The following is a 12922-nucleotide window of genomic DNA, read 5'->3' on the forward strand; positions in this document are numbered from 1 at the left end:
CCATCATGCAGCAACCTAATTCTTAGCGTACTGGTGATAATCTACAATTTTTTTATATGGAATCTGTGCATTAAAATAATTGAGTTCATTTATAGCTCTAGAAAGACAGCAATAAAACAACATCCTAATGAAGAAGTGCTATTTAGCGATTACCTTGATTCTCAAAGGGTTGATCTCCATGTCCGAAGTGCAGTTCATCGGCCCATCGATGTCATAGTGAAGGATGTACAGCAAGGTGTTGTTGTTATACTTGTAGGGCCACTGCAGACTCAGCATGGCCTTGCTGAACGAACTCGGGCCATTGTTTCTCAGCTAAGGAGGAAAGGACAATGTAAACACCCTGGGCAAAAACCTAGCCGAGGGCCCTTTTCCGTCACCAGCTTAAAAAACACACACAGTAGGACCTGAAGAACAAGAGCCTCATGTAAAAAGACCAAGCTCAGTATTTTTGACTTGATTAGATATGAGGATGAAGAAAACATTAACAGTGAAATTTTAAAGAGTTATTGATGAATAATTTAAGAAAAATTTTCTTAGGGCCAGCCAGATAGCTCAGCGGACTAAAGCTCCTGCTCAGGCAGATGCAGGGAACGGGGTTTGATCCTCCACGTGCAGTGGCAGTCCCAACCCCGGGGCGCGCTGAGACAGTGACAGAGACTAGGCATGGTGGCACACACCTGTAATCCCAGCACTGGGAGGCTGAAAACAGGAGGATCACTACAAGTCTGATCTGTGTAGTGAGACCCCGTAGACCCTGTACTACATACATTAAAAAAAAAAAAATTCAGGACTGGCGAGATAGCTCAGTAGAATAAGCTTCTGCCTGGTAAGTGTAGGGTCCTGAGTTCAAGTCCTGGTAGTGCACCAAAGAAAAGGAAAAAGTTTAGGGCCTGCCAAATAGCTCAGCAGATTATAGTGCCTGCAAGCAGGTGTAGGAGCCAGGGATTCAATCCCCGGGCCTGCCATGCCATTCCTACACACGGGGTATGCTGAGATATTGAGACTGGGCATGGTGGCACACACCTATAATCCCAGCTCTTGGGAGGCTGTAAACAGGCGGTCTAGTAGTGAGACCCTGAACACCTTGTAGACCCTCCCCTAAAATACAAAAAAAAAATAAATAAATTATTCTTGTAGAAATAAAATTTTGATCATCTACCATAGACATTTTCAATTTCAGACACAACAAAATGCCTATAAGGAAAATTTGCAGTCACCTCTTTCTTTTGTTCAAGTAGAACTCGCTGATTTTACATAACAAATTATATCCTTTGCTTTTGTTAAACACAAAGCTACTGGTCTAATAAAAATGAATCTGTAAATAGGGAAAACTCCAAAGACATCCACGCTGCATACTTGAGTGACACAGAGTTTGCATAAATAAATGACAGAGTTCTCTCATGGGAGCAGCTCACTGTGCCCTGCACTGGTGACCATGTAAGCCCCCAACCCCAGGAGATGCAGACCTCATAGATGTGCTGCACGACAGGCCCGATGTCTTCTTCGGTCTCAGGCTTCTCCTTGTGCTCCCAATTTGGAATGGGAAGGAAGATGTGATCGGGACTCGAGACTCTAGACAATGAATAAAGAAAACCTACCATGAATAATATCGAAATGATAGAATCAGTAGAATCAGTTCATTTTCAAAAGAATCCTGAGTTCACAGGCGTACGATCAGGTCCTTTCCAAGAAAACTAGTGAATGACCGTACATACAAAAGCTGCTATCATCTCATCGACACGTGACTGGTGGATGGCTAAGTCCATGTGTGCAAGTCCAGGAAACTTATCTCGTGACTTTTGTTGTCATGCTTGTTCCCTCTTAGAAGGTCACCGAGTGACCGTGCGGAGCCTTGAAACACATCAAGCAGTTTATTTCTCCGGGACCTCCTGCCTCAGGAGAATCGCCACGGAGTGCCCACAGTCCCAAGGAGGCCAGGGCCTCTGTAACCTTTCAAAGTCCCCAACCTCATGATCACACTGACCCTCGTATCTCCACAGCGGTGAGCACAGCAAGGTCAACTCTGTAGGACACAACGGGGCTCACTCTGTCAAAAAGGTTAGAGCTGCAAAGGAAAATGAAAACGTATGTACACCTGGATTCAGCACCGTCCTCATCAAAATCATACACAGAAAACCCAGCAAAACAGCAAAACTAAAAATGAGCGAATTCAAAGTAACAAAGACATGTTTATAAGTCAAAACAATTCTTTTCATGAGCATTTGACCCCAAGATGACTGACTTCTATATCCTAATTTTTAGTTTTGCTTTATAAACTCAAAGTTGACCATGTCTTATAAAATAAATACTGATTTTCACAAATTCTATCAAGTACTAAAGCCTCACTCTTATTCCATAATATCTAAAGTATACTACGCAATATATTTACAACATTTTATCAATAGCTATATAAGCTAACACAAGTTGTTTTCACACCTTTGGATCTGTAAATCGAATTTCACAGAAGTGTCCATTTCTGATTGCTGGTGTACGCTGAAACGAAGACCAGCTAAGAGCTGAAGGAGAGAAAAAGACAGTGGTGTAATTAACTTGGAAGTAGAAATTGCACGTTTCCAAACAAGTGACCAAATTTTAAAAAATCATATAAGACAGTTTCTCCTCATTTATAATAAAAGCTAAAAAGGATAATTACATCTTATTTTTTGGTATGGTTTTTAAAGACAGGGTGTCACTCTACGACGTAGTTCTGGCTGGCCTTGAACTCACTCTGCAGCCCAGGCTGGCCTTGAACTCACTCTGCAGCCCAGGCTGGCCTTGAACTCACTCTGCAGCCCAGGCTGGCCTTGAACTCGTGGTGATCCTCCCTCCTCAGCCCCGAGTGCTGGGATCACAAACACGCAGCCTCAGGCACCATCTCCAGCCTCACACAGCCAGCCTGCTGCTGGCTGCCTGGAGAAGCAGGCCTCTGTGCGGAAGCCCCGGGCAAGAGACAGCTGAGGCCACAGAAAGCACTCCCAAGACGTGGCTTTAAAGCAATGTGGGCGCCAGACTGGGACACCGATCCCCACACTGTGGTATCAGCTGGGACACCGATCCCCACACTGTGGTATCAGTCCAGCACCACACAAAGCAATTTTGAAGATAAAAATCAACACAATGTATACCACCTTTTGTTCCCAGATGCCAGACAACCTGTATTTTGTTTCCTTTGCAAAGGATTTGAGAAGAGACTGTTGGGTGCTTCTCTTCCCACTCCTGGGTTCCCCGCCCCACCATCACCCTGGAGCCTGATCCAGCTTTCTCTCTGGTCTTCTGTGTGGGATGTGTACTGGACGGTTTCGAGTTAAAACAAAACCCTGTTCTATCTCACCAAGAATAACACGCTGGTGTTTGCCAGCGCGGCTTCTGATGACCCATGAAAGCATCAATTTAACTTTTTCTTTTTTTTTTTACAAGGAGGTTTCCTCATATTGCCCAGGTTGGTCCCAAACTGCGGACCCTCTTGCCTCAGCCTCCCCACGAGCTTGGATTAGAGGCGCACAGCTAAAGCATTGGTTTAAAACAGCAAAGCTATTCTTTCAGTTCTTAAAACATATTCCTATCCATTGACCCGAGCTATTTATTGCATAGAGTACAATAAAACAACCTACTATTTTAGCGTTAGAACTAAACAGAATGTTAAAACTAACAGAATGCTGCTAAGCATTAAATTCTAAATAAAAACAAATTTAAAGACACTATTTTGAAGTACTTTCTTAAAATAACTATGAACAGGGGCTGGGGAGATGGCTCAGTGGAATAAACACTTTCCTGGCAAGCGTCAAAAATAAATAAAATAAAATAAAATAAAATAAAATAAAATAAAATAACTATGTACAAACCCAGAGGAAAAATACTATATTCTACTCATGGGCAGGGCAGGGGCTCCGCTCTCTGGAAATGCCTTACTTGCGTGCCAGCCTTCATGGGGTTTCCTAGGTCACACACCACCTGCCGGGTTTGGTTTTCCATCTTAAATGCACAGGAGAGTCTTGCTAAAGCCTTTGAGGGGCAAAGAAACAGGATACAAAAATTAGCAGCCAAAAGAGCAGAAATGACTACTTTTACATAACATAGAAGTCCCTGCAGCACGTATAGCAATTACATATTTACATTTCTTCAAGCAGCAAATAAATGTATTGGAGCTAAAATAGCGTAAGAGGGAAGCGAGAGCTGCAGGCGGCTGCCACAGCCCTGGGTGCAAGCGGCCCTGAGCCAGCGTGGCTAACAAGCCCCGCTATCTATCTGACCTCATTTGGGGCTCTTTGCTAGCTATTTGAACAAGGCAGTGTTGATGCACTGGGCTTGACAGGCATTACGGAAGGCAGGCTCTCTGCTGTGGGCTGATTCGGTGGCCGCACAACGGCTACACTTGGGCTTCAGTGCAGAGACGCAGCTCGTAGGGTGAGGAAGAGCTGTCTGCACTTGGGGTTCTGCCCAGGCAGCCTGTTCACCTCGCTGTTGCGGACCACACCGATGAAATCGGCCTGCGGGGGCATCGACACGATGAGCTCGGCCTCATAGGCGCCCTCTCCTTGGTTCTGAGCCTTCACGATCAGGGTCAGAGGGTTGTCGTCCCCAATGTAGATCTTCCTTTGATCACTGGAAGTTAAGACAAACCCAGACAGTGAGGGGAAGCCACCTGGGGAGCACAGGGCAGTTCAAAGGGACAAGAGACAAATGCACAGACAGCAGGCCCTTCGCGGCAGGGTTGGGGTGTTTTAAAGACCCTCCATGGCTTGATAAAAGAAAGAAAATGGCATGCTGGGTGCAAATCTAATTTCTTTCGCCACAAAAGAAAACACCACGGCCACTAATTAGTCACCGTCATTCATATCACGGTAGTAATTTTGTATCTCTCTGCACCATTTAATTCCCTGATTATTTTTCTAAAAGCCGAATTACTTGTCATAATTTTTACAATAAGCTTCCTAATATATATCATGGCCAGTAGTTTTGTTCTTATAAAAATCACACATTTTATTCTAATTCTCATAAAAATAGTAATCCTTAGGATGGTAAAAGGTGCCGCTCCATTTAAATTTTCTATGACATTACTGTCTGTGGAGTCAAGCTTACCTATCTACAGACACCTCCAGCTTGGGTTTACAGATATTGTCTTCACCACAGTCAAGCAGAATATGAGCCTAGAAAAGACAGTTTATGGTTTTCCACATGAAAAAAGTAGCAACCAAGTTGTAGACACAGTGTGTACCTGTATACGTGTGCACACACAGATGCACGCGGGCACTGACTTGTATGGACTCACCCAACTTGCTCCTATTGCTGGGGACAAAACAGACCATGGCCAGTTGTTTATAAGTGGGACAATGTCGCCAGTCAAGAATGGGAAAAAGCAAACCTCAGAGATCACAAGGTACATACTTAGCGCTTTCTAGTTCTCATGTCAGCTGGCCATTTGGGGTCAAAGTCTGGGGTCGGAGATCAAGTAAAACACGAAATACAGAAATCATTCTGTCTGCAGCCAGCTAAGCTGAATGAGTGTGGGGAAATGAGCCTCCTTCTAGAATTTGTCATAAAAAACGCTGGTGTGGGGACAAGGGAAGGAGCTGCGGCAGCGCAGACAGGAAGAGCAGAGGGGAGAGAAACAGTCAGGAGCCCAGGTCAGGAGCCCAGCGCGCACACAGCCACCTGGAAAGAAAGATGGGACAAGAACCGGACGCATTCAAATGACTGAGGCCGGTGAACAGAGCAAAAATCTGAACTTTTTCTCCTCTGCATGTGGCCTGCAGTCTGAGCCTGCTGGAGCTGTACGGAAAAACCTGAGGGGAGAGGGGAGAAGAAGGAAGGAAGGAAGCAGAAGGTGGAGAAGAGAGAATACAAAAATTAAAGAAAGTAGGAGAAATTAAGGGGAAGCCACAGTGGGTCTCCCAGCATCCAGAGAGCTTTTGACCTTGACAGAGAGAGAGAGGAGAGGTGGGGAAGGAAGAGGAGAGACAGGAGAGGGGGAGGGGGAGAGGAAAATAATGAAAAGAATTCTTTAAAAATAGATGACTATTATATACCTCTAATTCACAGGGGATAGACAGCTACCCAGAAGAGCATTATAGTTCAGAACAGGGATATGAACTTCCTTTTTAATACAGGCGAAACCCAAAAATCTATGTGAATGAAATCAATCACCTAGACATAAGCAGTTGCTCTGAGCTTTGAGAAAAAGGTCACAACCATTAGAAAAATTTATGTGATGATTCTTTGTCCTACCAGGTATAAATCATTGCTCAATTAGTTCAGAAATAAGAAGTGGATTTTGCAGATAATAAATGAAGCTGTGGTACAGTATGCATCTGAAATGTGTGTGATTTATGAATACAGCAGTAGTTCAGGGATATCTGAACAACTACCACTTCACAGGGAAGTGAAGGGGACTTCGCTGTACGAACAAGTGCCCTGGGGAGAAGTGGTTTCAGAAGCAGCCCCTTCCACACCCACAGGCACAAATCTCTGCAGCTTCACGCCTCCTATCTTGGATGGAACAAGAACTCAGTATGTATTTGAACTTCAAAACTGGAGGAAAATATTCTTTCCGTGGAAAGCACCATTCAGCCTGTAATTCTAAGGGACGAAGCTCTACATCTGCTCAGTCCAACAGAATCGCCACTAGGAAGCCGCACTCGGCCTCTGAGCCCTTGAAACGTGCCTCGCGTGACGGGATACTGATTTTTACATTTGTTTAATTGTCATTAATCTAGACTTAAAAATGGATATTTGAATGCACTACTGAAAAACTCTAAGCACACTCAGAACAATTTAATTGTACACACGTATTTTTCAACTGTAATTCATATGAATTCTAAATACAAAACTTTTTTTTAATGAAAAACTTACTGAGTTTATATATGCTCCATGTATAATATGCTTGACATTTGGGGGATTGTAATAAAAATGTAAAATACTTCACGGAGAACTTTCTAAGTTTATTATGTGATGAAATGTTGTTCTAGATACTGTCACAGACTGAATCATGTAGGCTTCCAAATGCTACGCTGAAATCCTGTCTTCCAACAGCTCACAACAGGACTCTGCTTGGAGCTAAGCCTTTAGAGCCGACTGAAGTGACGCCAAGCCTGGCCTTCCCCCAGTATGGCTGACCTGCGCTCTGTAGGACAGGAATCGAGAGACACACAGGCGGAAGGACCCTGTGAACACACAAGGCGAGCCCCCGCCAGCCCAGGACAGAGGCCTCAGAGAAACCAACCTGGTCGCAGCCTGACTGTTCACTTCAGGCCTCAGCAGGAGGAGAAAAAGCAATTCCCGTTATGTGATCTGTGGAACTTGGTTAAGACAGCCCCAGCAAACTAATGCAGATAACTTCTTAAAATTAACTTCACCTGTTTTCTCTCTACCTGAAAAAAGGTCACTAACCATCAAACTTAAAGTTCTAAATGAGGCTTTCTTTTTTTTTTTTTTTTGGCAGAACTGGGGATTGAACTCAGGCCCTTGCGCTTGCCAGGGAAGTGCTTATTCCACTGAGCCATCTCCCCAGCCCCTAAATGAGACTTTCAGTACACTGTCTTTCTGTTGGGCATCAGTAATCTGCAGCAAGACTGCAACAGGAGCACCTGTAATATGACTATGGAAATGAAGGACCTATTTAGGAATAAATGACAAAAACGATGGGGCAGGGATTATCACAGAAATCAGTAACAAAGCTGAAATGCAGAAGAAAAGAGGTCTTTTTTTTTTTTTTAACATTTATTTTATTTGTTTGTTTATTTATTTCGTGTGTGTGTGGCCAGCTCAGCCCACCAGGGGGCGGGGCTGGCTGGCATGTGGTGCTGGGGATTGAACCTTGGTCCCTGTGCTTTGCTTAGTTTAGCTTGTTCTAAGTAGGCGCTTTAGACCACTGAGCCATCTCACCAGCCCCAAAAGAGGTCTTAAGGTTCATGATTTCTCTGTTGAAACGAACAGAATGCAGTGAAAAGTAAAATTAATCTTTATGGAAACATAATATTGAAAAACAAACACCAAGATTCAGAAATTCATTATTATTTATCAAGGTCACTGGACACCCACAAAAATTAAGAAATGTGGACACACAAGTGTGTTTACAAGTTCTTTCCTAAAGCGTAGTAGAAAGTCACAAATATGTTGGGATGACTACAGTGTAAAGTGGAACACAAAAATGAATTGTTAAAACAGAAAAATTATTTTTCAAAAATAGGTTAGCTTGACTCATGCTGCTATCATACATACGGTCTTCTCAAATTTACCCCATCGCCCCCAACTCTATATCCCCCCATCTAAAACAAGCATCTCAAGAGGTCCTTTAGAAAGGAAGACAAAGTAGGCTGAGGCTGAGACCAGCCCCGGCGACTTGATACCATGACTCAAAGTAGAAAAAAACAAAAGCTGGGAATATTCCTCACTGACAGCGCCCTTGCCTAGAGTAACAGAAGCCCTGGTGAATTCTTACTGCAAAAGCAAAACAAACAACAACAACAACAACAAAAAAAAAAAACCAAGAGGCACTCAGGCCAGATAGCTCAGTGGACTAAAGTGCCTGCAGAGCAGGAGCAGGGACTGGGGTTCAGTCCCCACTGTGCTGACCCTGCCCCGGGGGCGTGCTGACACAACAATTGAGTCTGGGAATGGAGGCATGCACCTGTAATCCCAGCACTTGGGAGGCTGAAAACAGGCAGATCACTATGAGTCCAATCTAGTAGTAAGACCCTAAACACCCTGTAGACCCTTCCCTAAAATACAAAAAATAATAAAAATATGAACATGAAATAATAAAATAAAGGAACAGAAAATATAAATACTTAAATATAGATTGTTGTTTTGTATTAGTTTTTGGTTACTGTTGTTTGGTTTTTGGGCTGGAGGTTGATCCCAGAGTTTTTCTACTAAGCTATATCCCCAGCCCTTTTTTATTTACGTGACCTAACATATTTTTTTCCTCTTTAAAATAAAAAATAAAGTCTCCAGTGCTGGAATTATAAGTGTATGCCATGAAACACAGCTGAAAAGAGCTGTTTATGTACTTTACAATGTATGTGAAAACATTCCACTGTTTTTAAACAGAGTCAAAAATGTAAACCAAAGATAACACCAATATTAGTATTCAGGAAGCTGACACGGGCCAGCCATGAGTTCGAGGCTAGCCGGGGTACCTACCTCTCAAAGCACACAAAAAAGGAGAAAAAAAAGAACATGCTGGGTGTGGCGGCACACGCCTGTAATCCTAGCACTCAGGAGGTTGAGGCAGGAGGATGACTTCGAGTTCAAGACCACCTTGGGCTGCTAAGTGAGCTCAAGGCCTGCCTAAACTGCGTAACAAGACCCCATTTCAAAAAAAAGACCAAAAAAGAAAGAAAGAATGAAGGAAACAGAAGTATCAGAGATAGTGATCAGCAAAATACATTTAAAACACTGTGTAAATAAGCTGGTATTTTTACTTGCATTATTGTACACATCTGAAATATGTCCTTGTCCTTCTCTGAATTAAGTTCTAAATGGGTTTAAATATCTCTGACTTCAAATCTCGGAATCCTTCCCCTGTGACTTCTCCGGCCACACTCTCCCAGCCTGAGGGGCAGCCCCATGCGGTGGCGGGGCCAGGCCGCCTGCCTACCTGGCGGCTGACGTTGGCAGGCGTGAACTGGTTGAGGATGGGCTGCAGCCCTGTGGCATCCGCTGCCGTCCGGTAATCCAGCCGATACTCCATGAAAACAGTAATTGGGGTGAGCTTGTCTCTAAACTCAGATTCATCCTAGAAATGTAAAAGATGACAATTAAAGATGACACCAACCTACACTATCCAGGGACAGCCACCCCACAACCCCCAAGCCAGCTGTGCTTCTCCCTTGAACCGCCTTCCGTAAGAACAAACGGAAGAATGGTCTCATGGAAGCCCAGTCCACAGCGGAGTCTTTCAAGAGCTGACAGCTACCCAGGGAGATCTTTGCAGCAGTTTTGTTTTATGATGCAATAGGCTCCCCACACACAAGACATAAGGCATGTATGTGCTGGAATATATGCCCAGAGAGGCAGCTAGAAACGCTGGCACCTCCAAGCTGCCGTCCACCCCTTCCGCTCACCCTCTCTTCAAAGGGCACTGACCCCTCAGTGCCAGGTTGGCCGTTTCCCGGGTTGCTTTTCTGTGGTATCATTTTCTGAGGGAAAACTTTAGATGTTTGCATGTTTAACTTATCATCAACATCTATATTCTCAAATTTTGGGGAGCCAAATGGATAGAGGTGTGGAAAAGCAGGCTCTCAGTATTTTGTGTATGTCAGTAAACAACAAGCTCTTCAGCTGTGCTTTTTCCTGTTGTGTCTGAAAATGGGATTATGCCCAGACTGCGACTTGCTTCCTGTTCAACACTTTGGTTAAGATTCGCCTGTGCTTGCATAGCGCCAAGATTAAAATCACGGCTGAGCAACATCTCCCCATGCAGAGGAACGCAAGTCAGCCATTCTTTGCCAAAGGGTTTTTAGGTTGTGATGGGCGTGCTGGTGCCATTACAAAAATTGCTGCAATGGTTATTTTATTCAGTGGCAAGATTTGTCACCTTTATCTTACTGCTATTTTCCAGTCTTCCTAACAATTTGTATTACCGTCAGCAATACAAGAGTGCCACAAGCTCATGTCTTGACCAACTAATAGCTGTTGATGGCTTTGTTTAAATTTAAACTTCTAAAACTGGGTGTGGTAGTGTGCGCCTGTAATCCCAGGGCTTGGGAGGCTGAAAATAGGAGGATCACTCTGAGTCTGATCTGTGTAGTGAGACCCTGTAGATCCTGTAGTAAGTACATAAAAAATAATAAAAATAAATTTAAATTTCTATTTCCTTATAGTTGTAACTCTAGCTTTTCTTTTTTGGTACGAGGGATCAAACTAGGACCTACTGCTTGCCAGGCAGGCTTAGCTATCTCTCCAGCCCAGAACTTTGTCCTTCTATTTCTTAAGTCATGAATGCTTATATGATTTAACCAAAAGCTTTGTCTCTCCCTACGAAAGCCAGTCATCTTTTCATTTCAGCCTATTCGTGGGGTAAGTTCCAAGTCCTGACCCTTAATGCTACCCTACCCTACCCTACCCTAGGACTCATCCGGCTTGATCTACTTGTTTTCTTTTATGAACTGTCAAGAGTTCAGTTCCCTTGTGCTGATTCAGTAATCCAACCTCAGTATTTCTGAGGAAAACTGGCCTGAAATTCCACATTCTTGTACCACTGTTGGCCAATCAAGGTGACAGTAACTCTTGTGTCACAGGATGAGTAGGAAATTTTTTTAGCTTTTGTATTTTTGAAGGGTTTCAGATCAGAAATGTCTCGTAAGTCTACCACCCACCCCTGGGCCTATGCTTTCTTTGTGTAAATATTTTCTTAGAGACAGGGTCTCACTATCAATGCAGGCTGGCCTTGAACTCACATTGATCCTCCTGCCTCAGTCTCCTAAATGCTGAGATTACAGACCTGTGCCACCATGCCCAGCTATGTAGAGATTTCTAACTCCAATTCAATTATTTAAAAATGGTTATTGGATCAGCCAGGTTTCCCATTTCTTTCCATGGCAGTTGTGTTCTGTTTGCTTAAAAACTTCTCAGTTTCCCTACATCTTGGCAAAAGATGGTCATGATGTTGTTATTTTAATCCCTATTTTATCTGCAATTACTTTTTTTTTTGTATTTTAGGGAAGGGTCTACAGGGTGTTCAGGGTCTCACTACTAGATCGGACTCATAGTGATCTGCCTGTTTACAGCCTCCCAAGAGCTGAGATTACCTCCCAAGAGCTGAGATTACAGTCGTGGGCCACCAGGCTCAGTCTCAATTGCCTCCTCAGGATGCCCCAGGGGTGGGGCTGGCACGGCAGGTCCAGGGATCCAATCCCCAGCCCCTGCACCTGCATGTTGGTGCTTTAATCCACTGAGCTATTTGGAGGGCCCTATCTGCAGTTACTTATGTCCCTTTTCATTCCAAGTGTTATAAAAATTCTTTATTCTTTCTCTTCATTCTTCCTTTGTCAACCCTTCATTTACATGTCATTGAAAGGATCCAGGTATCCTTAAGTTGGCTCCTGTGGTGCCGACCCACTTTCATGCACAGCATGTTCACGGTGTGTCAGTTCAAGCTAAAACTCAGTATGATCTGTTTTAAACCATTAATTTATTTAAAAATCACATTTTCTGCAATTTCCCAGGAAACTAATTTTCTAACTTACCCTTCAGTTACTGATTAAAAACTGTTGCTTTGGTTTGGATCTTAGTGGTCCTGCAAAGACCATGCACTAACATCTGGTCCCCAGAGACGCCCTGGGGGGACGGTAGGGGCATTCAGAAGTGGGGGGCACGTTCATGGGGAAGTCTGAATGTCACTGAGGCCAAGCTTAGGAGACAATCACAGAATCCTGGACCCTTTCTCTTTCCCAGCCCTGAGGTGACCAGCGTTGCCTGGCTATGACACACGTGCTCCAGATCCAAAGAGAAAAAGGGGTTGACCAAGTTCTGGGCACCTCTAAATTCTGGGCGAAAGTAAACCTTTGCTCTTTGTAAGTTGATCATCTCAGCTATTTCTTACAGTGACGGAAAGCTAACATGACTGCACCACGATCTGACAGCGCATTTTCTGTGATAACACTTTTTGAAATATATTTAAACTTCATTTTCATGGGTTGTTTTGTATTCTCTCATCGTTAAGAACCCCTGCTGGATTCTCTATGGGCCTATTAAATGAGTCATGTTAATGACACCGTGTTCTAAATCTTTAGTGATGCTTTTTTTTTTTTTGTATTTTTGTAATTTTAGCACACGGTTTCCAGGGTCTCACTGCATAGATCGGACTCATAGTAATCCTCCTGTTTTCAGTCTTCCAAGCACTGGGATTACAGGCATGTGCCACCTTGCTGTCTCAGGGCACCCTGGGGGTGGGGCAGCATAGCACGTCAGGGATCGAACC

The 12922-nt window shown here is 43.8% G+C and overlaps 1 protein-coding gene across 1 annotated transcript in view; it reads right to left on the reverse strand.

The window, feature by feature from the left end:
- Positions 1–12922, reverse strand: part of Itgav (integrin subunit alpha V) — a 103701-nt gene that overhangs the window by 19440 nt on the left and 71339 nt on the right. The window contains exons 16-23 of the mRNA XM_023712338.1: positions 9599–9736; positions 5080–5147; positions 4455–4602; positions 3910–4002; positions 2437–2516; positions 1985–2065; positions 1467–1572; positions 154–312 (exon numbers count right to left, since the gene is read on the reverse strand). Of these exons, the coding sequence (XP_023568106.1) occupies positions 154–312; positions 1467–1572; positions 1985–2065; positions 2437–2516; positions 3910–4002; positions 4455–4602; positions 5080–5147; positions 9599–9736 (873 nt within the window). The remainder of the gene's footprint in view (positions 1–153; positions 313–1466; positions 1573–1984; positions 2066–2436; positions 2517–3909; positions 4003–4454; positions 4603–5079; positions 5148–9598; positions 9737–12922) is intronic.

This window comes from Octodon degus, unplaced genomic scaffold (assembly GCF_000260255.1).
Source record: "Octodon degus isolate 3935 unplaced genomic scaffold, OctDeg1.0 scaffold00025, whole genome shotgun sequence".
In the NCBI taxonomy this organism is placed as follows: Eukaryota; Metazoa; Chordata; class Mammalia; order Rodentia; family Octodontidae; genus Octodon; species Octodon degus.